Source organism: Clarias gariepinus, chromosome 1 (genome assembly GCF_024256425.1).
Source record: "Clarias gariepinus isolate MV-2021 ecotype Netherlands chromosome 1, CGAR_prim_01v2, whole genome shotgun sequence".
Lineage (NCBI taxonomy): Eukaryota > Metazoa > Chordata > Actinopteri > Siluriformes > Clariidae > Clarias > Clarias gariepinus.
This window is the reverse complement of record NC_071100.1, coordinates 24,086,722-24,112,992: the sequence shown is the minus strand read 5'-3', so window position 1 is coordinate 24,112,992 and position 26,271 is coordinate 24,086,722. Positions and strand designations below refer to the sequence as shown.

Below are 26,271 nucleotides of genomic sequence, written 5' to 3'. Positions count from 1 at the left end.
GGTAGACTCCATTTTCATACAGCTCAAATGGCATTGGATAACTGACTAATGAATATTTTACTGATGACCAGATATTATTTCATGACAAATGAAGGAGATAAAATTAGGTCTGGAGTTGATTTGAAGTGTTGAATTTGCATCTGGTAGCCGTTTGTGGGAATTAATAGTTTGCAGTCCAAAGAGGTAATGCAAGAAGACCTAAAATAAACAAATAAAATTGGACCTATCAGAGAGACAGCAGAAACTTTAGGCGGGTACATGGTACAGTATATTTAGGACTGGGTTTTAGGTGCATTAAAAAGAGGAAGCACTGGTTATCATAGCGACACCAAAACACATGGAAGACTACAGAAGTCAACTACAGGAGTCAATGGTCACAGATTTATCCCTTGTTAAAGAAAATCCCTTTTACAATATCTAATTAATTCCAGAACACTCTTAAGGAGATCAGTGTATTATTGTGTCAAGTCTTTACTTAAGCATTGTCCTCATGATTTTAAATACAAAGGGTTTACCTCAAGGTGCAGACCACTGGACACTAACACTAAAAAACAGAAATGTCCGATTAGACTTAACTAGAAAGCATCTAAAACTGTTTGCCCAGATCCCCAACAAGATTTTATGGACAGATGAAATACCAAGAGATATTTTGTAACAGATTGATTGAACGTAAATTGTCCATCAGTTGACGATGTTTTTCACTTTCTGATGACAAACCGACGGCAGTTTGACCCACACATATGCAGCAACCGAAGGCGGCATGGGTTCCAGACTTCAGGTAGGAATTCACTGCAAAATTTTGTAGTCCAAATATTTAAAATAAAATTAATATTTATGATTTTGTTAGCTTGTTCAATTACGTTTAAGCCTGTGAAGTTGTAATGAATTAAAGAATAAGAGCTGAAAGTCTACACTTCGATTACATACAGTAGTGATTAAACTGACTGTGTTACATTAGCCGATTGGGCTGATCTGGGATCAGGCTCATCCAACCTCCCACTGGCTGCATTGTATTAGTCTTGATCCTGTTTAACCAAGATAAACAAAATGATATAAATTACATACGCTAATAAATCCATCGTTTTTTTCTATGATTTTAGACTTTTTGCTGACTCATGCTGTATGTCCAACTATTTTGCCAAAGTGTCTTTCATATTAAAGCTAAATCCTGTATAAGCAAATACATTTAAGCTACAACTTAATAAAAGTCCACACTGGAGACTATTATGTTTCCCCATTACTGAAGTAAGTGTGTATTATTATTATTATTATTATTATTTTCATTTAGCATTGATTTTAGACACAGTATCCCCATGTGTTTGTGAGTACATCATGCACATGTCTTTCTCTGACAGTGCTGAAAGGCCTGATGGATAAAGTGGATGTGTTCAGCAGATCTGGCTGTAAACTCGAGCTCAGCCTGGATGGCGCAGAGAGGAACAGGGACACACCGCGGCTCACGTGGGCCTTCATGCGTCTATAGTTGTGCTGAGGCCATCACATTTAATTCTGTTTAACTGGAGTGAATAGGAGTGAGAGGGATGTAGGGAATGTTGTTTTTAAAACAAGATGCAGTTTGAAAGAGTTGGTTCTATCTGCATTATGAGCGCTATTGAGATTCAACATTTTTTTTTGCAGTCCATAAAAAAACTGTGCTGTTCCCTTTTATTTTTTAAATTAAAGATTTGCAAATGCACGTCACTTTGCCTCATTGCCTCTATGCCCATAAAACAAGCCTTTCATTGTACTTCCTGATTCTCTACATGGTAACACTTCCTTTAGCCCGTGTTCAAACTAACAATTCTGCATCTTTTTACATAGATATTATCACCACACCTAGATGCTAGTTTGATTAGTATTGCTATTCTATAAAGTATCACAATGTTTTTTTTTTTTAAATATCCCGTATTGAAGTCCAAAGTGGATGAGTCACGGCTGATCATGCTGAAAAAACAGCTGATTTCGGTCATTGGCTGATCAACTGGTGCATGTCTATTATAAATGTAATAAATAATTAAAAAATCACTTTGGGAGTCATCTTGGCTATACATGAGTCAGCAGACAAAATAATCATTATTTAATTCAACGATTTTTTACGATTTTACGATAGGACACAGACCTGGAAAACTTGCTAAGACATACAGAATATACAAACACTGATGCTTTGTGCAAGCCCAGACTGTTTGGCCTTGGTGATTCTGTTAGACACTGATTGTTCAACCAGATAAAAGCTTATCTTCCTGAGGTCACTATAAAGCCTGGCCCCGTGCAGTGCTTGGAAACGCCATGCTGATCACATTACCTGAAGCACTCATGTAGTGCCAAAGTTTATAATTAGCACATTTCTCAAATTCAACAGTGTTAATATGAAGACATTGAATTCTAAGCCTTGACAAGAAAAAAGAGAAGTTTTTTTATTTGCTTGTTTGTGGGAAGTGTGTGTCCTCGTGGGAGTGTGTCTCCTGTCCTGTCTGGATTGGTGTGTTTATGATAACTGAGTGGTGTTTACTCCTCCTGTATGAGGCTGCTTCCTGCTTACCATGTTTTATTCATAATCTCTCACCTTCGCATAACTTTACCCCTCTGCAGCCCGATAAGTACAGTACTTTCTTCCTCTCCCTCTCCCTGTCTCTGGCCCTCACTCTTGGTCCCTGTCTCTCGCTTTCTGTCCTGTCTGTTTCTCTCTCTCCTCGTCTCCTTTATTCTCTCCCAGTTGCTTTTTCTGTCCTTTTTTTTCTCCTGCCTTCTTACTCTTTCTCTTTCAATCTCAGTACACAGTGGTCGCTGTCCCTGTCTCTCTCTCTCTCATCCATATTCTCTCTGTCTCTCTCTATCTCTCTCACTCTTTCTCTCTCTCTCTTTCTCTCTCTCTCTCTCTCTCTCTCTTTCTCTGTCAGTAATTTTCTCACCCTATTTTTTGATCAAACTGAAAAATTGAAAAACATGAAAGGAAACCATGGTAACATTTTCTCTCTTGTCTGTTCCGAGGATTTGGGACAGTTCGATGCATACTGGATTAGGAGCCGGAAAAAGCCATCACATTTTTGTTCGCGTTTTGGCTGAGCTAGAAGAGACTTCCAGAGAGAGCGGAGATTCACACATTAAAGGATCTTTGCCAGGGCCGTGGAAAAAGGGGATCAGAGGAAGGCGGGGGGTTGGGATCAGTGCCATCCAAATCCATTCTTCTATTCTTTGCCGGTCTGCTTCAGTCATTTCTACATGCTGCACAGTGCACAGTGCTGAAAGCTGCTTGATGTGCAAAACGGCAGAAAAACACAAACATAACGTGCTGTCACACAAGAACTAGAGATTAGAGATCCAGGGGGGGGGGTCGATTCAGTTAATTATTTTGCATGGCAGTTCACGTATCATGACACTGACTGCAAAATCAAATAATTTTTTTAATTATTTAAAAAATTATAAAGTGAAAGGTTTGGACACAGCTTCTAATTCCATCTTCTTTTCTGAATTTTGTTTCTTTCTACACTGTAAAACAATGCTGAGGGCAACCAAAATATGCAATAATCATTAAATTATTAATATTAATATTAAGACGTGCCTCCTACTTATGCTCTATAAAGCCTTCATAGTGGCTTCAATCTGAGGTGCTGCTTGTTAATTGGTCATTTTTAATCCTGGTGACTCTACTGTAAATGAACGTCTCCTCTGCAGCAGAGGTAAGTTTTGGCCTTGTTTTTCTGGAAATGGTCTTCATGAGAGACAGTTACATCATGGTGCTTGATGGGTTTTGAAAATGCAGCTGCAAGTATTGTTTAGAGTCTTCCCAAGTTCTCCCACACCACCCCACTTCGTCAGTCCCTGCACTGGCTTCCTCTCTCAGAGATCAGGGAAGACACACATCTAGACTTTTTTTCTGTTCTGGCACCTACTATAGATGGTGGAATGAACTTTCTTTTGATGTCTTTTGATGAGTCTCTGCCTACTAATAATAAAACCTTTTCAACAGTGTTTAAATGGTATCTAGTTAGTAAACCAGTAACCCAGTGTAAGTATCTATCCAATGACGGAAACGTAAGCTCTTTTGAAAGTTGCTCTGGATAAGACAAATATCTAAAATTTAAATGTTTGCATTCAATCATTTGATTGTTAAATGTTGCTGTTTCTGTATAATCCTGCAGGCAGTGTGCCTAAATCTATTCACACATCTCAGCACCCTAATAAATAATTGTTTACTGTTTGTTTAGATTTGTGACAAAATCTGATTGATATTTACAGAATCACAATACAAATCGAATCGGCACCTACTATACTGTAGGTTCCTTAATATTCTCTTATCGGGACGTCCCTGATGAGTACCGTCCCTGTTCTGTATTGTTAAAGGGTCCATGCTAGACATAGAGATGTTAGAGACGTTAGAGATATTATCAATTTGAATGATGTGCTTAAAGACTGAAATCAGAAACGCAGCAGCACTTTTCCTTACTTAATTAACCCATCCTTCTGTTAGTTCTGCACTACAGATTTCTGATCTCGAGGCACTCGCTCCAGGCGGTCTGGATATAGCGCCAATCAGGCCTGTGATGTGCTCACATACACGCAGCCTGGCTGTTTTATTTATGGAATAATAGAGTGCAATAGAGAGAAAAAGGAACAAGCAGGCAAAGCAGGACTGACAGAACACAGAAACATTGTAAATATTTTATTTCAAGTGAATGTTTTTGGCCTTTCAGAAAGCTACCTGGTTTGTGAGTTGAATTAGACATCAAATAGTGTTGTGGAGAGAACCTGAAGTCAGACTAGTCCGATCTGGAAAGGTTACACGTGCTTAAATTGAGGTGTTTATAAACTTTTAAACTGTGTGTGGCTTAAACTACTGTAGTCTTATTTGTTTTTGTTCCCTTTCAGGTGTTCTCTGCCTCCATCTATCCTCTGCATCCTCTTCTCTCACACCAACTAACTTCATGTCCTCTCTCACTGCATCCATAAATCTCCTCTTTGGTCTTCCTCTAGACCTCCTGCCTGCCAGTTCCAACCTCAGCATCCTTCTACCGATATATTCACCATCTCTCCTCTGAACATGCCCAAACCACCTCAATCTGGCCTCTCTGACTTTATCTCCAAAACATCTAACGTGGGTTGTCCCTCTGATAAACTCATTCTTGATCCTATCCATCCTTGTCACTCCCAAGGAGAACCTCAACATCTTCAGCTCTGCTACCTCCAATTCTGCCTCCTGTCTTTTCTTCAGTGCCACTGTCTCTAAGCCGTAGAGCGCAGTATCTCATCAAGACAGTGTTCTCACCACTGTCTTGAACACCTTTCCTTTCATTCTCGCTGATACTTTTTTAGTCACACAATACACCAGTACGTTCCAACCTGCTTGAAAACGCCTCTTCACCTCCATTCCACACTCTCCATTGCTCTGGACTAGTATCCCCCCAAAAATACAGAGAGAGTGTCTGTGTAACTGTGTAACCAGCTGTGGCTGGTGTTTGTTTAATAATACTTGCACAGTAATTATTTTTGTCTACCTACGGTGTTTTTTAAACCATTTAAGTTGGTTTTGTTTTCCAAAACATAAAAAGCAGAGAGTTATAAGGATATCTAGAGGCAATTATTTCACTGTCCCACAAGTTGATTTTTATTTTGTTAGTCTCTCGCCTATGCAGCTTTTCCGTTGCATCCTACAGAATCCCAATCCCAGTGCATACTTCCAGTCTTAGCCAGATGCTCCAAGAACCTTTAAAAAAAACATCTTTGCTGCAGAATTGAAGAGATGCACTGATTGGAATGTTCTTGGCCAATACTGACAGTACTGACAGATTCTTTTTTTTTTTCTTTTTTCTAAAAGCTGTAGCTGACGGCATACAGAGAAGAAAGAGCGATTTTAATCAGGGAGCCATTTACCACAATCTAAATTGCTCCCTGATTCGAATATATTTCATTAAGATTAGTGCTGAGGATCTAAATCTGTATGCAGCTTGCATACCGTCCATTGATTAGATAATTAATTGGAAAAACAGTTGGATAAAAAGTCTTGCAGACTCTCGCTTCTGTCAGACAGAACCGCTTGCACACAGCAAAACAAGAACAGCATTTAAATCCACTCAAAACTGCACATTTGAATATGTTTAGTTCCCTCACTGTCATTCTCCACACATGTAAAAATGAGAAGCATTTGTCAAATGTTAAGTTAAAACAATATGCATGTGAGAGTGAAGGGGTTTCCTCTGAGACATAAGGTGCAAGCTCATTGAACTGCTGCCCACACACCGGTAGAGGCTGAGATCAAAGCGCAGACGCCCATGATTGTCTAGCGCTGTCCTGATTAGCTTAATCTAAAAGTACTATAGTACCTGCTTTCTGCTTCAGCATAGAATCTGCTAGATCTGAGGCTGATCAGCTGATCAATGTCATCTCCGATCACGCTAAATACTGGTCTGATCCAGTCACTGGCTGAGCAGATGTTGGTGCATCTTTTCTTAGGCCTTGTCCACACTTAGTCGGGTATTTTTAAAATCAATGTGAGATTTTTATCTGCAGTTTTGGCCTTTCATCCACAGGCAATACAGTTTTGGTAGCTGAAAACAGAGCTTACGGAAAAGATTTTCCAAACCGAGATTCTGGCTTGTTGTTACGTCACCTTGTGCGCCGATGATGTCTGTAAGCTAGTCTCGTTCATCTTTGTTTATGAGGATATTTTAAGCAATGGTGGACTAGTAAACTAGTGACTGTGTTAACGTTGCTTACTGGACTTTTTACATACTGTACACGTGCAGTTACTCACACATTACATTAATGGACAGAGGTGCCTGAATGTACCACGAAGCTCTGTGAGCGACGACACAGACCCTGCAGACAGACTTCTACATAGTGCAACCAGTGATGACGTTTTGTCTAGGCTTCTGATCGTCCCCCTGGTGATCAGTGTTGATTACTTAGCCCTGATCCTGGAGAACCCTGGTCTATCACGCCCTCTTCAGTTCAGTTCAGTTCTTAATTTGTGCTGAAAAAAACAATACGGTAGAAAATGTGCAGGGCAGGGGGCGCTACATGACCAGGGTTGAGAACCACTGATTTAGACCACATCCGAATTTGTTGAATCTGAATTCATGTCATTCATTTAAAGTTTGAATACAGTGCAAGAAGAATAGATTGAGAGTTAGTTGTGTATTTGGTCTATAGGCTTGCCGTCACCAAAAATCAGCAACCAGCAGCTGTGAGGTTGTATTATTTGTCTAAATTAGTTAAGATGGAAACAAATTCAAACAATTTGAGGAAAATGTGAAGGTGACCAGCTGTTGTGAGTTGTTTTTGTAATTGTACATCCTATACACTCATGCACACGACTAAAGTCGTTATCCTCGTTCCTTATTAGTGAAGAGGTATCGACCTGCTCTGGATGCAGTGCATTCTGTGCCTTTGTGTGTGTGATGTGTTTACTTGTGCCACACCTATTATTTATTCTTATTCCAACATGATCATTATTTAATATCAATAAATCCGCTTAGGATTCTTTAGGTCACGTTACAGAAAAAAAAAAAAGCTTCTTATCAGTTTAACAATAAAAAAGCTATAGTGTTTGTGTGTGTGGTTATGGACAGAGATCACTATACTATTACTGTACGAAGGTATAGTGAACATATTTAAAAAGTGCCAGACTGAGCGATGGCCCCTAGCGCACGGTTTACCTCACCTCATTACACCTTGACTAACTCATCAGTTAATCCTACTGTACATCTTATACCCGCCTCAGTTCCAGTTGGGATACAGTGAGCTCAACATGTACTATGGGAGCTAGGGGAATGGTGAAGTATGCTAATAGAGCTCTCATATGCCTTTTATTACTTCAGAATTTTTATTACCCTCCTACAACCTACACAAATTGTCGTCTGTGTGTGTGTGTGTGTATATGGGGGTTTTATGTACAGTACGTGTGCTCATGTATCTGTGACTCATTAGACCTTTGTTCTGCATTGTCTGCCGCAGTGCAAACAGCCCGGGATGAAAATTGGCCCCAAGGGTAATTACACACACACACACACACACACACACACACACACACACACCAGACCCATAGTGAGGAGGCTTGCTCTAATGCGATGCTCTTTATGCCGTCATTATACCCCAGCAGAAGGTCTAGAGCACGGAGGTGGGTCTGTGTGCAGAGTCTACTCTGGTTCAGATGCCAGAAGGCAGGTGTATGATTCATCTGAGTTGCTTCTGTGAATTACAAATGAAACAAATTTCTGAAATGTACATCATATGTATTCATATAACAGCAGGTTCTAGGCTATCCACATAAACATGTAGGTGGAATAATAGAAAGGTTGGGGAAAGTGGCTTTGCATGTCTTCTTTCAGGAATTGTTTGTTTTCATGGCATTTCCGTTGTCGGGTAATGAAAACACAAGCACATATACGTACCAGGATATTGTAACATGCAGAAAGAGAGTCATGTGTTCAGACTGCGTCAATCATTTAAAGTAGTTTTCCAGTCTTTTGTCTAACGAGGCACGGACAGGTCTTGGTTATTAAGTGTCTTTCTGGAGATTCCTTGTGTCTTGAGTGTCATAATTGTGCCAGTCATAATGATTCTCTCTCTCTCTCTCTCTCTCTCTCTCTCTCTCTCTGCAGTAGATCCTCGCCATGCCGCTGGTTAAAAGGAGCATTGAGCCCAGGCACCTGTGCAGGGGAGCTCTACCCGAACGAGTCTCCAGTGAGCTTGAGTGTGTCACCAACAGCACTCTGGCAGCCGTCATCAAGCAGCTTGGTAGCCTCAGTAAGTCGCTCTGTCACTTTTTCTAAACCACAGCCATCAAACCAGCTGTCAACTAGTAGTTCATCAACCTATCAAAGATCACACAATTAATTAATGAGAATGTTCTTGGCCTGGCACGTTTAGCAAAGTTTGTGATAGTTTAAGCTGAAAAAGTGAACAAGGAAATATTTAAGGAAAAGTTTTAAAAAGTCACACCTGCCAAGATTTTATTTGATCACCTTTAGCTTTGATAATGACACACGTGGTGGACAGTTCATGTGTGGAAATGATTCCTCGTGCTTCAAGAACCACTTGATACTTATACAGTTTGTGTCCAGGAATATACCTATTCCATAAGCGGAGGAAAGACAACATAGGTGTGATAACCTGGTCCTTCAGGACATTCAGGTCATCAGACTGCATTTTTTTCCACATAACATTACTGATCCTTGACCTGACCACCAGATGGGACCTTAATGTGCTTCACTTCTTACCCCAATGCACCGATCACTCTGGAATAGGGTCAATCTGAACTCATTAGACCACAAAGTCCAATTTTTATGCTTCCTAGCGAATTGAAACCCTTTTCCCCTGATTAGTTCCTCTAACAAGTAGTTTTCCTGCAGCCACACAGCTGTTTAGTCCCAATCAGCTCAATAGAGGGTTTGATCTTTCTTAACACATTTCCAGTTTCACATCTCCTTAGTTATTATTTTCCTCGCTTGATCCAATAATTCGACCCTTCTGAAATTGCGTAGACTGAAGTTGGAAAAACATGACAGTGTAACTGACTCCTGAGAGACTTTTGCTTAGTAAGGCTTGGTTATTTAAAGCTAAAGTAGAAAGGATTTATTTTTTCTTTAAAAAAAAAAAAGGACTGTTGAGTCAGGAGGGATTAGAGCACTGCAGTGTGTATAACATGATGTACCTGAGCTGCTGTGAGTCACCCTGACAAGCCTGTGTAAGAGCAATTCACAATCATTTCTGTCAGGGCTGCTGGTCAGAATAACCTGGAAATCAAGTAAATGTTCGTCGCACACAAGGTGAGTGTGTCAAACATCAGCACACCATAAATAAGTATGTGAACAATAGATGACGATCTGATGATGATGATGATGATGATGATGTGAGATTTGTTTAATTACACCTTTGTAAAGTTTCATTAGCTGAAGAACTCATTAAAGTAGTTTACCGGTGGTGACTAACTGTTGTGTTTCTCTGTGGTGCTGTATGTTAAACTTACTCATGATGGGCAAGAATGAGTCATCTAGGGTGTTTGCTCACTGTTAGGGTCAAACTTTTTCTTTAGATTGTACTTTAGATCTTTTATAAAGATTTTTTTTTACAAAAGGCAGAAATAAGACAACATGTATCAGTTAATAAAAATAACAGATGTTCAGAGTGATCAGTCTGTGGCTTTTCAGTCTGTGGGTCTAAATCTAGATCTGGAGATCATGAGTTTAAATCCTGAATAATGAGACTACGATGCAGATAGGGTGTGCACTCAGAGGCGAGGGGGGCACTCGCATGTCAGTTCAGAGGGCACAGAGGTAGCTCAGTGGTTAAGGCATTCTGATGATCCCCGGTTTAAACCCCACAAACAAGAAGTTGGCACTGTTGGGTCCTCGAGCAAGGCCCTTAACCCTCAACTGCTTGTTAAAAAGGATGCGATTGACAGGTGCCTCAGTGGCAGCACCCACTCTGGTAAAAATTAAATTTTCAGTTGACTTTTTTTAAACATTAGCGGTATTACCTGCACTGTTGATGGTAACTGAGAAATTTGTCTCCTTCACCTGGTACTCAATAGTGTTGTTGGTCTTTCGGCTGCTCCCGCCAAGGAGTCGCCACAGCAGACCATTCGGTCCACACATACAAGCTCGGCACAGGTTTTACGCCAGATACCCTTCCTGATTCAACCCTCCCATTTTATCCTGGCTTGGGTTCAATATTGTGATTAATATGTTCTACAATATAAAAAATATTGGAGCAGTTTATTATATTTTTATTATTGTTTATTATATGTGTTGCCAGTGCCTGTGCTGCAATGTCCTGTGCGTTATACACTTTACAGGCAAAAAAGGTGCACAGACTGATATTTTATTGGACCACCTTTTGCTTTGATTACAGCACACATTCTCTGTAATTTCCGTCCAAAGTCGAATTCATTTTTCTCCGATATCTTGTACTCTGTTTTTCTAGTACTTGGACTAACAAACTTCTAAAATCTTAAAAAAATTATCAACTTCCTATTTTTTATATTAGTCCAAAAATAAAAATACCACGACTTAGTAAAGATTTTATTTGTTAGTCTGTTGAATATATTTTTTTAATTATTTCTGTTTGTTTTTTTTTTCCTATACCTTTTTGCTATACCTTTATTTTATTCTATTGATTGCTCTTATTATTCAAGAGGTACTGTATCTTATTTCGCTCCCGTGTCCTTAACGCAGCTGTTCCTTTTTTAGGTCGGCATGCAGAAGACATCTTCGGGGAGCTGTTTAAAGAAGCGAACAGTTTCTGCTTGCGCATGAGTCACCTGCAGGAGCGCGTGGACCTGCTGGCTGTTAAAGTCACCCAGCTGGATTCGACCGTGGAGGAAGGTACGAGCCGAGTCAATCCCAAGCTCGTTTAAAACCGCGTTGTAAAGTTTATGTTATTAGTGTGAGAGGAAATGAGTTCTCCTCAGAGCGCTGTCTCCTATTAAAGTCTCCTTTGAGACTATATTTGGTAAAGTGACCTAGCTTTCAAATAAAAGCAGGGAAGGAGGAGAGGGAATGTCTTTTTGACAGGAATAATTTCCCTCCTCACCGTCTTCGCTCGTGCTCTCCTTTTATCACAGTGTCTCATGTCCTCGTTCTGGACAGCTCCCTCTAGACGTGTCTGTGGATGAAGCCACTAACCCTCCCTCGGTTTTCCCACCGCCCCGCCCCCCTTCTGTGTGCATTATACAGTGATGTCCCAGTTTCTCACTGATAGAGCTGGAGCAGAAGCATGTACAGTAGATCTGCACTGTGTTGTGTTCCTGTTTATTCATGCGTCTCTTTGGGCTACTCCTTTTTCAGGCGGTTTGGTTGTTTAGCGTATATGAGAACCTCAGCCGTGATATCAATCTTTATGTAAATATAATGCATTGAATAAAGTGTGTAATTTGTTTTCTGTTCCTGTGCAGTTACAGATAGAATTGAAGCAGAAGTGATTGTGGCAGATAACACTGTTCGCTTTGGGAACATTGAGGATTGTTTGTCTTAAAACTGACCGCTGAACATTTTAACCAATTGAACAGCGTGTGTGTGAGAGAGAGACAGAGATGAGGGTGGAGAGTTAATGTATAATTCACCAGCTTGCACATTTATTCGTTTATTTGTTTATTATGTGGAATAAATATGATTGACAGTTAATTAAAAAAAAATGTTAGAAATAATCAGCCTTATCATCCAATTAAACCTGACATTGACGCTCCTGTGGGAGAAACACACACACACTCATTTCTGCACTGAATAAAATCCATAGGGATTCCAGTGATGTTTTGTTTCTGTGTGGGTGAGTGTGTGTGTGTGTGTGTGTGTGTGTGTCTGACCTGAAAATGACCCTATGACTGAATGAATACAGTGCAAGTCTTAAAAAAACAAAACAACAGATGTACATATGTGCCTGGTTGCATGTGTGTGTGTGCATGCTTAAGTGCATATCCATCTTGTATGAGTGGGGGTTGTGCACAGGCACAGTCGTGTTCGGGTCAATAACATCTGCACCCTGATGGACAGATAAGTGCTCGTACTAAAATGCAATTTCTGTTGACCAGCAAATATTAACACTTTTTTCCAGAAACCATGATTTCGATTTTGAGCTTGAACATGCTGCTACATATAGTGTAATTCATGATACACAGTGCAGAGGTACAGTACGCAGGACTATAGACAGAAATATTAAATAATAATAAATGGCAGATGATGACCATCCCGACAGGTTTGAGTGATTATTTATTTATTTATTTATTTATTTTTAAATAGACCTCATTAGACCAGATGATGCCTGTCTACCTGGAGGAAATATAACACTATCAGCTATTACATTTGCATTTGAACCACATTCGTATGGCATTAGTGAGGTTAAAACTTGTTTTGTTGTTTATGTGTGTGTTGCTGAAATAATCCTAAGATAATGCCTTTTTATACCTCACCTTAGGGGGAACATCGAATCAGCTTGTTTACGTTATAAAAATGCAAAAGCAAAAATCTTGCAATATGTTTTCTCTCCCTCTTTCTCTCTCTCTCTTTCTCTCTCTCTCATCAAGGAGTGCAGCCTCATTGCAGATTGATTACAATTTTCTGTACATGATTAATGCTTAATGTTCAGTCAGGCGGTGCCGTGGCTCTTAAGGCCTAATCGGGGTTTTATGGCTCAGCTCTATAGCAGCTCATGAATATTTATCAAGTCACTGCATTTCAATTGGTCTCCTGTCTCACTGTGTTCTTATAATAAACATATCTGTGTCTAGTCTGCAGTCGCTGTATGCAATGTTAAAACATATGTTAGAGTAGCTGTAGTCTATTAGCATATAATGTTGCACTATGAACGCTGACCTACAGATCCTAACTGTATTAAAGCACAGCGCTCCCTTGGTGTTCAGCAGTCACATAATTAGTTTATTAAAGTTCACCTCAAATGTCACATTATCTGTTAGTATAAAAGCAGCTATCATGAAAGGTGCCTGGGGACTGCAACACCGCTTACAAAGCAACACAAAGACCAAGCAACTCTCCAGATAGGGTAGAGACAAAGTTCCAGAGAATCACAGATCAGGGTTGGGTTTTAAAGTGTACAAATCAAATAAAAAGTGTTCAAATAAAAAGTGAACTTGTCACATCCCGTGGAATACTTTTTTTTTATTTTTATTTCATTCACTTTTATGCTCCGGATTGGTCTAGATACGAACGAGACTGGGAATATGTGTGTGTGTGTGTGTGTGTGTGTGTGTGTGTGTGTGTGTGTGTGTGTAAGATAAACTGATGTTTCATCCAAGGTGTTTTCCTGTCTCATACCCAGCGTTGTTGGTATTGACTCTGAATTTACAGCAAATCTAAATGAAGCTGATTAAATGCTCTAGTTATGCTCTGTATATAGTTTTTTCTTTCTCTGTCCTTCCACGTTTTTATATATTTATTTCTGTGTAGTCATTATGAGATGAATATTCTGCTGTATGAACATGATGGTGTTGTTCAGGCCATATGCAGCTGAAGCACTCTGCCCACATGCAGCATAAGTCACCAAATGTGCTGCCATTTTATTTGCTTGTAACAGAATCTGCTCAGCTGCATTTTATTCTGTGTGTTTGTGTGTACTGTGTACGTGTCTCGTTTCTATAACCAGCCAGACTGTGCACCCTTTCCTTCAGACAGAATACGAGACCGAGAGCATGTGGGAATGTCCATCTGTCAGGGCTGGGAGTGTGTGCTCTGTCTAGTCTCTAGAAAAGAAAATCCTTTTGTTGTAAAGAGCTTTAGGGTGGATTTAACCAGAGGAATTCCTGCAAACTGATCCAGGACCTGCCCTTACCTCTACTGAATAATCACCGTTTGGTGTTATTATAACTCATAATGCTGTTTCATGAATAATTTATTGTGGCTGCACTACTTTTATTGATTGTGTGTCACACTTTCTTTTCTTTTCTTTTCTTTCAGTCTCACTGCAGGACATCAACATGAGGAAGGCGTTTAAGAGCTCCACTATTCAGGATCAGCAAGTGGTGTCACGTGCCTCCATCCCTAACCCTGTCATGGAGATCTATCAGTGTGGAGACAAGCCTCCACCACTCAATATCCTTTCCCCGTACAGGTCGAGCAACTTTACAGTCGAATTTCATTTTCTAATGCCTTTTATGCTTACTTTTTACTTATTACACATTTTTTTATTAATTATTATATTTATATAATGACCACTGTTTTTAGTAGTAGTCTTTATTTGTTAATGTATTTTAATTCACCTATTTAAAAAAAAACATTGGAATGGCAGGTGAGGTACTGGCATCAATACAAGTCTTTTTTTTCACAGGGAAATCTTTTTTTGTGTGTGTGTGAAACAGTGGTTGAGGGTTTGGGTTCCTGATCAGCAGATCAGGGTTCGAGCCCTACAGGGGCTACCACTGATTATTGAGCAAGACCCTTAAACCTCTGCCTATACAACCCAGCCAGTGCATGCAGTGGCAGTCCCAAACCCAGTTAGAAAATGACAGGAAGAGCATCAGGCAGAAAACCTGTAGCTTATCTCGAGGGTTAAATGATCTGATTTGGTGACACCTAGGATTAAAGTGACATAGCTCAAGAAATATAAACTGGATTGGATTTAAGTTTGATTGTGCAATACACGAGTGGTTGTCATACTTGACTTGACTTGACTTGGGTCTGTTTTTGCACACAAAAAAAGTGTCAGGAACGTGTAAATAGACATATTTACTTTTTGCTATGAACTTCTCGGGTTACTTTGCTGTAACCCTGTTCCCTGAAAAAGCGGGATTGAGGTGCTGTGTAAAAACGCTATTGGAACGTGTCTTTGTTCCACCAGTTGTGAAGCATGTGTGTGTCAAACACGCCAAAACTTTGGCTTCTATAACCTCGGTCAGGTGACGTCATCTGATGAGGTGCACCTGCGGGTTATAAATAGGACTGAACCAGAAACATCCTCAGGTAAATTTTGGCTAAAAGGACGTCTAGTGCAGTATTGGAGCGCAACCCGAGATGTTCCTGTCAAAAGCTACACTCGATGCTGCGTGAAAACGCTATGGGAACGAGAACACCAACGGCGCCGACTACTACAAATGTCTGGACCCCCAGGGTTGTGTAGAGTCCGCACAGTCACCAAAGAGGTCTCAGACATAATTCTGGGATGCTGACTCGAGGACCCGCGAGCCTGGAGTGGCATAAACAGCCAGATTATAAACTCTGATAAATGTGTGCGCGGAGGATCAACCTGCCGCATTACACACTTGCTTAAAAGGGTGCACTTGCTGCACTTGCTACACCTCTTGCCAGAGCAATTGATGAGACAAATCCCCTGGTCGATTGAGCCCTAATTCCTAGAGGCGAAGTCTAACCGGGCGGCTCATAGGCTAGGGCAATAGCATGTTTGTCTAGTGGTGGCCGCCCTTCGGCTGCAGCCCTCCATAACATATAAAAACCCGCTCTGATTTAAGTCACTGGCTAGTGTGGTGAATGTACCGTAAATCTGAAGAGCACAAACTGGACACAGTAAGTGAAGTCTTTCCTGCTCCGAAACTGTAAATGGCGGAGGACAGAGGCTTCGAGAACAACTGGGTGCATAGTCGAGAATGGAACCTTCGGAAGATAGTTAAGGTAAGGATGCAAAATAGCTTTGACTAGCCCAGGGGCAAAGTCTAAGCAAGATGGGGAGGCTGACAAAGCCTGCAAATCTCCAATTCTCTTCAGAAAAGTAATGGCCATGAGAAAAAACAGCTTAAGGGTCAGAAGCCTGACAGCGACAGTGGTTCAAAAGGGATGTCAACCAACCCCTCTAGCACAATAGCTAGATCCCAAGAAGGGATTGTCACTCTAGTGGGCGGCCTTGACTGTTGAGTTCCACAAATAAAGCGGGCAACTAAAGGGTGCTTTCCACAGAAACCCCATCAGTCAGAACATGACAAGCCGAAATGGCGGCTACGTACGTTCTGAGAGTACTAGGGCATAAGCCCGAGGTCAATTTTTTTTTGTAAAAACTCCAGCAGTGAAACAGTTTGGCAGTGGATTAGGTTTACATGTTTTACTATGCACCAATTTTCAAATGCACTTCATTTGAGGGCATAAGTTCTTCTAGTGGAGGGAGCCATAGCACTTAGTATAGTTTCAATTACACTGGCTGGAAGACCAGCCTCTCTTGACTGGTCCCCCTAAGGGTCCTTCAGGTCGATGGTCACAAACCAATTCTCTGGTTGGATTTATAAAACAATCATTTTGGCTGTCAACATTTTGATATTCAGCTCTCAAAGATGTAAAATAGGACGCAACCCTAGAAATACTGGAAACCAAGAAATAATGACTGTAATAGCATGATTTTCTGTCTGGCAGGGGAACATGTTCTATGGCCCCTTTTTCCAGCAAAGTCTATAATTGCTGAGTCAGTAAATGCGCTCGTTCCAGTTTCATGGAAGTGGAGAGCACATCATTGAAGCGCGGAGGACGATGTGCAAAAAGAATCCTGTAGCCTCTCTCTACAGTGCTTTGTACCTAAAGAGACATACCTGGCAGTAAGTTCCCCGCTTCCAGCCTCTCTAAAAGGCACACAGGTTTTGACACTTTGGGGGGGGGGACTTAGATGTCCGGCATCCTGAAACATGGCAGGAGAAAACCAAGCACCTAACATTTCGCTGGAGACCGCTTTTCACCGAAACACCGGTGGTGGCAGAGATTGAACCACAGCCTCCTGAGGGTGCCAGGAAGGAGTCTTTTTTTTAAATTGGAATTTACCTAGACACGCCCATGGTCTTGGGCACGTAAGCCTCAGGACTTCTTTTTAGAGGAGATGATGCTCCTTAGGTCCGGCCTCCCTTTGGCTCGGTCCTGACTCCTGAGCACGGTGGAGGAGAAGCCTCACAAAGGCCTGCTTATAGAGCTTCGCCTCCTGGAACCTACTGTAGTGGTGGCAGTATTTACGGTTTTGCCAAAGAGGCAGAAAGGCGAGATGGGGGCATCAAGGAGGAAAGCGCGATCACTGTCCTTGATGCCCATGAGGTTAAGCCACAGATGTCTCTCCGTGGCGACCATGGCAGCCATAGAACACCCGATAGCATGGGCCATGTGCTTGGTGGCACAGAGAAATAAATCTGTGGCTCGACGTATCCCCGCAAACGTCTTGTCGTCAATAGACTCGCCAGTGCTCAGATCCCTCAGTAGGTCAGCCTGGTATGCCTGCAAAAAACAGCTATGGTGTGCGGGGCAGCACCAGCCTGACCCGCTGCCTGAAAAGCTTTTCCCACTAACGAAAATGTTGGTGGGGAGGGTGGGCTTTTCAGGAAGGATGAAAAGCCTGCCTTCAATCAGGGGCATCATCATATAACCCTGTGCTTTCGCATCAGCGACACTCGAATAAATCGATGTCAATGGCACAAAAACATGGGATGAATAGGGCTTATTCCATAAATGAGTTGTTAAAGTCGTGGAGGTCGCCAAAGAAGCAAAGGGACCGTTGTTGAGGCCTCTCTCCAGGCCACCTGACAGAACTTGTTGTCTAACTTTGAGCTCTTGCGGGACTCCTGCGGTCCAATCGAGGTGTAAGGTGTAACTGTATCGCCACCTTCAATAATTCCAGATACGCTCATCGCTAGAGGAGCGTTTTGAAGTGAAAGTTTTCGTCTCCGCGAAAGCAAGAGAGGAAGTTTTTCCCGCCCCATTTCAAGAAGCGCTGGAGCGTGCTTGAGGCTTATGATCGGGCGAGAGAGTGAGAGAGAGTGAGGATTCCGTCTCATGCTCTTCTGACAGATCAGCACGCGAACCCCCGGAATGCGCAAAAGGACTTTAATAAGGGAGGAGGTCGCAATGCTCACATCCTCCCCAAAGCCCGAGGATAGCGTGCTCTAACCCAAATACTCAAAACAGAAAGCGTAGAGATCGCCCTTTGCAAGATATCCCTCACACGGAGACACTTTCTATTTTCGCGTTCTTTTGCTTAAAAAGTGCTTGCACACACGCACGCACACAGTGCGGTCCTTGAAGACAAAAAGACCTGAGGATGTTTCTGGTTCAGTCCTATGTATAACCCACATGTGCACCTCATTAGATGACGTCACCTGACCAAGGTTATATACTGTAAGCCAAAGTTTTGGCGTGTTTGACACACAAAATTAATAAATAATGTTATTCTCACTCTCTTTTTTTCTTGCTCTATCTGTCTCTCTCTCTCTCTCTCTCTTCCTGATGTTCAGAGATGATAAGAAGGATGCTCTGAAGTTTTACACAGACCCATCATACTTCTTTAACCTCTGGAAGGAGAAAATGCTGCAAGCAACCGAGGACAAGAGGAAAGAGAAGAGACGTCAGAAGGTGTGTCTGTGGGTGTGAGTTTAAGAGAGATGTTTAATCAGCCTCAGTGTTTATCTTTAGTTGCTGCTTCCATTACTAATCATTATCATTACCATCCACATAACACACACACGCACGCAGTGTCAATATTACCTGTACAGCCTTAGCCAAGGCTACATTATTTACCAATTCAACCCTTTTAGATTACATTTGCTATGCGCTATAACTATTCTGAATATATTAAAGTCAAACCCGTTTAAGATCTATACACCAGGTTTCCCTGCACGTTTCAGGAGATTTTGTAGACATGCACACTTTTCCCTGGGAGGTAATACAGCATTTTACAGTGAACAAAATAGGAAAAACTTTCTTATTCCAGTCAATTTAAAGTCCGTGTACATTACATTTACGCATTTGGCAGACACTCTTATCCAGAGCGACTTACATTTTTATCTCATTACACATCTGAGCAGTTTAGGGTTAAGGGCCTTGCTCAAGGGCCCAACAGTGGCAACTTTGTGGTTGTGGGGTTTGAACCTGGGATCTTCAGAACCGTAGGCCAATGCCTTAACCACTAAGCTACCCCTGGCCCTGGCAACACAAGCTTATGGAAAGTTACTTGGCTAACACTGAGATTAGTCGAAAGCATATGAGAATGTAAATCACTGTTAACCTGGACCTAATGCACTCTATGGACTTAATCTGGATTAACCGTAAATACTACATCCTACTTTACTGTAGCTTTGCTATATATCATAAACATTTTGGGGTGATGTTATTATGGGGGGGGGGGGGGGGGTGTTATCGGGGGCGTTGCTTGTAGGACGACTTTCTCACACACACACTAACAGATTGGGAATCACTGCTGTCTGGCTCACGGATTACGTAAATTGTCTGAATTACGTATTACATTTTTTTTTAAAGTAACGAAATAACTGAGGACTTAAATGGCAGGCCTAACGCAATACATAAAAAATTCGAAGATTACTTATTATATATATATATATATATATATATATATATATATATATATATATCGTCATGTGACCGTCAGAAGAGAGGGATATATTTTTCATGTTGAGCTTATATATAGTATATACAGTATATATCAGTAATCATTGAATACCTGTATGCAGTGTGTCAGCACGGTCTAATGCTCTCTTCCAAATTGGCTACAGTATGTAGCCGTGTTGTTTCTACTGAACCTAAAAGAAACAGGATGCCAATACATCAGTTCCACCCATATCACCACTCTGCCAGGCATTTCCCCCCCTCCCTGTGTGTGTTTGTGTGCGTGTGTGTCTGTGAATGTGTGCGTGTCATTACTCTAACCAGAGAGACTATGCACCCTCTCTCCAGACGAGCGGTCCGGCCCAGGCTCACTCGGCTCAGTCTAAGTCCCTGCTGTCCAGGCAGGCCGCTCCCAGAAGCCCCCTCTTCTGCTCTGTAAGACACCTGCCTTATTGACACTCTCCTTCTTCCCTCCTCTTCCTCGTTTCTTTCATCATCCATTTTTCAGTCCAGATTACTTAGTCCTTCCTCACTCCTTATGATTTTTCACCAGCTTTTCTGGAATCTATGTGTATAGAAATGAATAAAAGCACTTTGTTTTTCAAATTCTTTTAAATTGTTTTAAAAAAAAAATCTCTCTCTCTCTCTCTCAGGAGCAGCAGAAGCAGATTGAGGAACCAGGTCGTGAGGTTAAAAAGGTTCGAAAAGCCCGGAACCGAAGGCAGGAATGGAATGTGCTGGCCTACGACAAAGAATTTCGTCCAGATGCCCGCTTTACACCCTCGCCATATCACGGCATGTCATCAGAGGGCTCACTATCACCTGACAACAGGTGGGAAGCAGCCTTCATACAGCTCTGGTTTAAACCTAATGCAAAGTCATGGTGGGCTTATTGTGTCCTTTCTCTCTGCTGCCCTCTAGTGGTCATTTATTCCTTTTTTTTTTTTAGAAGTACATTATCTCGAAAACCTGTTAAATCTGGACAAAAACGTTCTTTATGCACGTTCTTTAAGTGCCAGATGAAAGACTTAATAAATATCTAAATAATGTGATGAATACCTGAGGGAGATTTCATACTGACCATCATTAAAACATGAAGTGAGGAAATATAAGAAATAATCAATCTGAGACTAATCTGAGGTTCGACCTGTATGAGACGGATTGTTGTCTCCACTTGTCCTATCAGGTCATTGTTATCGGATGTGGGTGAGCATTCTTACCCTGGCAGCCCAAACCGACCTGCACAACACACGCCACCATGCAGCGCTTACTCCACTACAGACGGTAAGGAGCTCATCCTCACTCCTACTCAGAGCCAGACGCTGCAGCGAGGCTACCGGTCCTCTGGCGCCCAGTCCACTCCGGCTGGGAGAGACACGCTGGGCAGGATCCAGCCCTCGCACACAACCCCACCTGCTGACCCCACTCTTAACGGCCCTCGTCCGGCTCAAGTCAAAGACTACAGGTGTGTGTGCATGAGAAATCAAATTAATCACATCTACCTCTTTATCTGTATAAAACAAAGCTATATTAACACTTTTATGGCTTCTATAAGAGTAAAGATGTTTCCTCCTACAGCGGTCAACAATCCCAACATTCCGAGCATTTCATCCCTCCTGCTCCTCCTCCTCCACCTCCCCCACTCATCCCCTCAGCTCAGACAGCCTTCGACAGCCCGACCGCTCCCTCCTCCTCCTCTTCCTCCTCCCTTCCTGCCGGCACCATGGCCTCCCTGTCCCGCTCCTACGGCTCATCTCCTCCGGCTGCTCCTCCACCACCTCCCTCTGGACCCCCAACACACACGCACCCGCTTACACACATCCTGCCTCCAGCTGCTGCTGAGATAGTGGCCCCCAGGAAGGCTCAAGTGCCACTGGTGCCTATGAGCGACGCCAGGAGCGACCTGTTAGCCGCCATACGCCGAGGTGAGAAACAAAGCAGGAGGACCTTGTGGCTTAAAAGAATGTTTGAACGTTAAGATGTTTTGATTAGAATTATCATCCTTGTCCGATACTAATTAACTCTAAAAGGTTTAATACCTGAGAGTAAGCGTTAATCAACGTCTGGTTTATCTGTCTTTTTTTTTTTTTTTCGTTCGTCTCGCTTAGGAATCCAGTTAAGGAAAGTGCAGGAGCAGAGGGAGCTGGAGGCTAAGAAGGAGCCCGTGGGCAACGACGTAGCCACAATCCTGTCACGCCGCATCGCCGTGGAGTACAGCGAGTCAGACGAGGACTCCGAGCTGGACGAGAACGAGTGGTCCGATTGAAGGAGAGAGCAGGATGACAGATGAGAGGACAGAATAAGGCAAAGAAAGATGAGATGTTCAGGAGAGAGCACTAGTAATTCTGCTGAGGGCTACTTTTCTAAAAGTTTGACTAAATTTGTCCCCAAAGGCTGGAGAAACTTATAGCCGTACATGAGAGCTTCCACAGTCGAGGATTTGCATGTTTATAGGTTTAAAATTACAGTTTAAATGATTCATTTCATATCTGAGGCATGGTGCAGGTGTTCAGAGGGCTTTAGGAAATACACTGTATAAGCACAAAATTGCAGTGCAGGTGAGATGAAATGTTTAAAACCCATCAGCTCACAAATAAAATACGGCTGTTTGTGGCAATCTAGATTAGACAACAAAGCAAGCTGAGGAAATTAAAACGTGTGAATGGAATAGTTTAAATATGATTTAATGTGAATAGTTCTAACAATATTTAAAAAAATATTTCCAGTCCTCAGAAAAGCGTTCACTCATATGAACGTTCTTTGTAGTGTCTAGAGTTTTGTTAATTCCAGGTCAAATGGAAGGAAGGTTAACAAGTTAAAGTAATACAAAGCCTACTGAACGTTAAAACAAAGCTATACACTAATCTTAGCTACTATTGGTAAAAAATACTTGTATATGATCATTTCCCACCTGGTTGGACTTTAAAATCTGGCTCCATCTTATAGTCAAATTGCAAATGCCATATTCATCTCATATTTGTTCGTTTCTGCTTCACGTTTGGCTAGATGATTACACTATGTGGTGTAATGTAATCGTTACTGCACCTGGACCGCAATCCCATGGGAGTCAGAAATAAACTCGCACAAGTGTGACAGGCGGTCAGAGATCAAGCTTGCGAAACAAAGGACGGCTCTGGTGATTAACATAGGAATGTATTAAACATGGCAGGTTGCTTGTACCGTGCTGTGTGTAATGTGTGCAAGACGTGTAGTTATCTTCTATATATGCTTCATTCTGTTTAAAGTGACTTTATGATTCAGATGTGGAAGCAAGCCGGGCAAGTGAGCAGGACTGGTCCAGATGTCTTCAGAAATGGGATTTTAAAAAATGGAATTTTAAATGCAGCTGTCCTTTCACCCAAGATCTATAGATTGCTGCATTGTTTAACATCTTATATATTTTTTTTCATGACTCTACCAGCTTGTACCTACAGTAGTCCTTGCTCTGGTGGTTCAATTTTTATTACTAAAGCTTAAATCACTGCGCGTGTCCAGCAGGATGAAGCCCACACACTATGACTGTTTCTCCGTAAAATCACGCTCCATGTGTTGCCACCATCTGCCAAGTCCACAGCTTCCCGTACTCATATTCTCTCTCATTCTCCATCAGTTATTTTTATAACTCGTTCGTTCGTTCCTTCATCTTGTTTGTAGTAGAGCCAGCTGTTAGCCAGTTGTCGACGGTGTGTAAGAAGCTCAAACCTGGCGTAGTTGTCGAAATCGTAACCAATCCCACTGCATCCAGTGTGACGTCCTGGTGCAGCAACATGAAGGATATAAATGTATATTTTATCTGTGTTTATTTAGCAAGATGTAATAATATCTTTATCTTTCCTTATTCCAGCGCAGAAATTGATAGGATCTACTGTATCATAAAGACATTCATCTGGATTCCTTTTTAAAATGTTACTTATTTTCTGCCGTGTGCTAATGTACCAGATTTAATTTATAATTTATTAAGTATGGGGTGGTTGTTTTTTTTTTTCTTTTCTTTTTTTTGTGGTCTGTGATTTAAAATATTCTGAATAACTTGAGTAGATGTGCAGTGAATAGTGTAGGTTAATAACCTCTCTTCTCACAGTAAGGTGTTAAATGCAGAGCTCACTCATGAAGAGTGGTCTAGCAATGTACGAAGAAAGAATATGACTAAGAAGGAAGATTATTATAATATGACTTGATTATTAAACATCAAACCCACTCACAGATTAAAAGAAGTTAGAAATAGTGCCATAGCATTTGGTCTCGGCGAGGTGGGTTTTTTTTTTTTTTCAACCTTTGTGTCTTTTATTTTCTACTATTTGTGTAATTCTAGCCAATAATTGGTCCAAAGTCAAAGCACTTAAATATTTTAACTTATTTTTTATGTAGAAGCTGATTTAAGTGCCAGACTTCAAGGGTTTGGAAAGAGTATTATTATTATTATTATTATCATTTGCTGTTGTTGTACATAATGTCATAAAATTTCACTAAACCTGCTTGAAAAGTATTCTAAGTAAAAGTAAGAGTGTCTTTAAGTAAAAGAAAGCAAGCATTCAGTGTGTGTTTGTAAAGAAGCTGTAGGCCAGTACCTGCATGTCCTAATGGCCAATAAAAGCCCACTGATAGAAACACCTGTGTGATCACTGTGTGCATACAGTATATGTACGCTGTCTCGTGTAAACCTGCATGTTAGTGAATATCCTAATAACCAGCAGCATATGTTTTTATTTCAGGAATGAATGACGGTCCCAGCTGAGGTAGCTCGGAGCTCACTGCAGTCGTTCCCGTGGACATTTAACAGGTGGATCACCTGATCCTTGAAAATTTTTAGGATAACTTTTCACCAGATCCATCTGTCTGTACACGCAATCACTCACCAACACCACTTGCACATTACAGGAACTCGATTGATAGCCGCATTCTCCTTACAGTCCTGACCTCGCTCCAAGCCATTTCCACATGTTTTTGAGCTATTAATGGAGTTCCTGGGAGGACAGTGCTTCAGACATGGCTCTTATTTTCTCTTGTATAGAGAAAATATCTTACTCTGTGTTCTGTTATTCTGCACAATCAAAAGTCCTGGTTTGACTTGAACACCCTTTTTACATATGTATTTAAACACACAGTATATGTTGCAACTAGTGCTGAACAGAAATCCCAAATTCCCACCCTTGCATGAGCTCTCTTTCATTTGAATGCTGTTTGTTTACTGAAGCTGAATTACAGTTTAAAGATTCTTCTTTCCTCTCTGTGTCCCTCCCCTGAGACAGTCCCTTTCAAGCTGACAAGACAACTGTGACTGTGACTCAGCTCTAAAAGGGTTTTGATGTTGTTATTAGATCCCAAGCTTCTTGTGCCTACATCAATGACTAGGAGGAAAAAGATTAATTTCAGCCCAGGCCTCATTCTGTCAAACTGGGCTTTAGGGTGAGCCGTACTGGGGTTAGACATCGATGGTGGTGGAGGAGACCAAAGTGCAGTCGGTGTCCCAGTGTGGTTGATGTCAAGTCAAACCGGGAGTTTTGTTTGTAAAGAATAATGAATACAGTTAAAAGAGTAAAAAACTGTTTATTTCTCTATATAATCTCCTGCTACACTAATGCACTTATCCCAGCAAGTTCCACAAGTGCTTGGGTACCATCAAGGTGAGTATTATGTATTCTGGATGCTGGAGCCAAGATCAGACTGCTATCTGAAACGCTGGCCTCCCAGGAACTCCTTTGGGTCAATGGCTTGGGTTAAGTTCAGAATTGACTCACAGTTGAGTTCCTGTAACGTACAAGCATTGTCCGTGAATAATTGTATGTTCACTTCCCAAAGAAAGACGCATCTCTTCTAAAAATTTCTGACAAGTTATATGGCGATGTTAACGGTTCTCATTGAATGTTCATGGAAACGACAGTAAGCTCCGAGCCACCTCTGCCAGGAGTGTTATTCATGGACGCTCGTCCTCCTTAAAAGCCTTTGCAATATTCAAATGTTTTGCTGTGGCTAAGAGTCTCATCACCGCACCGTGCTTGAAATCTTATTTCATTCACAAGAAATTTCCTTACAAGTCTTGGCTCAACTTGTACACCCCTTATAGTGTCTGTGGTCATGTGGAGTCTCTTCCCGTTAATGAATGAGGTGGAAGATGACTGCATGACCTGCAACCGGCAGGTTAAAGTTGGCTCTACTTGATGAACTGAAAACTTAGTTGAGATGTTGGTGCCACAGCTGTCTCAGCAGGCTGCTACACAAAGCAGCTGTATACGGTATGTTGCGCATGGCAGCGATGAGTCCCGTTCCCATGTTTCACACTTCTGCTCGTCAATACTCGTCCTGAGCGATCCTCTGACGCATGTCGCTTTTCGGTGATCGTCATGCACTGCTGTAGTTCTCATAGCCGTCCTGCATTTTGTTCCTCTGCCTTCGTCAGCTGTCTAATTAAAGATGCTGGTGCTCACATTTTGCTTTGTACAGGCTGGATTTCTAGATGCAGGGGCTGATGGGATTGTGCCTCTGTAGGACTCCCCAGTGGCATATGGAGTAA

The 26,271-nt window shown here is 41.6% G+C and overlaps 1 protein-coding gene across 2 annotated transcripts in view; it reads left to right on the top strand.

Annotated features, from left to right (window-relative positions):
- zgc:109889 (uncharacterized protein LOC553542 homolog) overlaps positions 1–24,351 on the top strand; it is a 30,945-nt gene extending 6,594 nt beyond the window's left edge. The window contains exons 2-10 of one of the 2 annotated variants that reach the window (XM_053496487.1): positions 8,598–8,742; positions 11,187–11,321; positions 14,403–14,556; positions 18,653–18,770; positions 20,109–20,195; positions 20,414–20,592; positions 20,947–21,225; positions 21,339–21,685; positions 21,869–24,351. In XM_053496487.1, coding sequence (XP_053352462.1) covers positions 8,610–8,742; positions 11,187–11,321; positions 14,403–14,556; positions 18,653–18,770; positions 20,109–20,195; positions 20,414–20,592; positions 20,947–21,225; positions 21,339–21,685; positions 21,869–22,026 — 1,590 coding nt within the window. In that variant the 5' untranslated portion in view covers positions 8,598–8,609 and the 3' untranslated portion in view covers positions 22,027–24,351. The remainder of the gene's footprint in view (positions 1–8,597; positions 8,743–11,186; positions 11,322–14,402; positions 14,557–18,652; positions 18,771–20,108; positions 20,196–20,413; positions 20,593–20,946; positions 21,226–21,338; positions 21,686–21,868) is intronic. The other variant, XM_053496496.1, reaches the window with a different exon arrangement.
- The last annotated feature ends 1,920 nt before the right edge of the window (positions 24,352–26,271 follow it).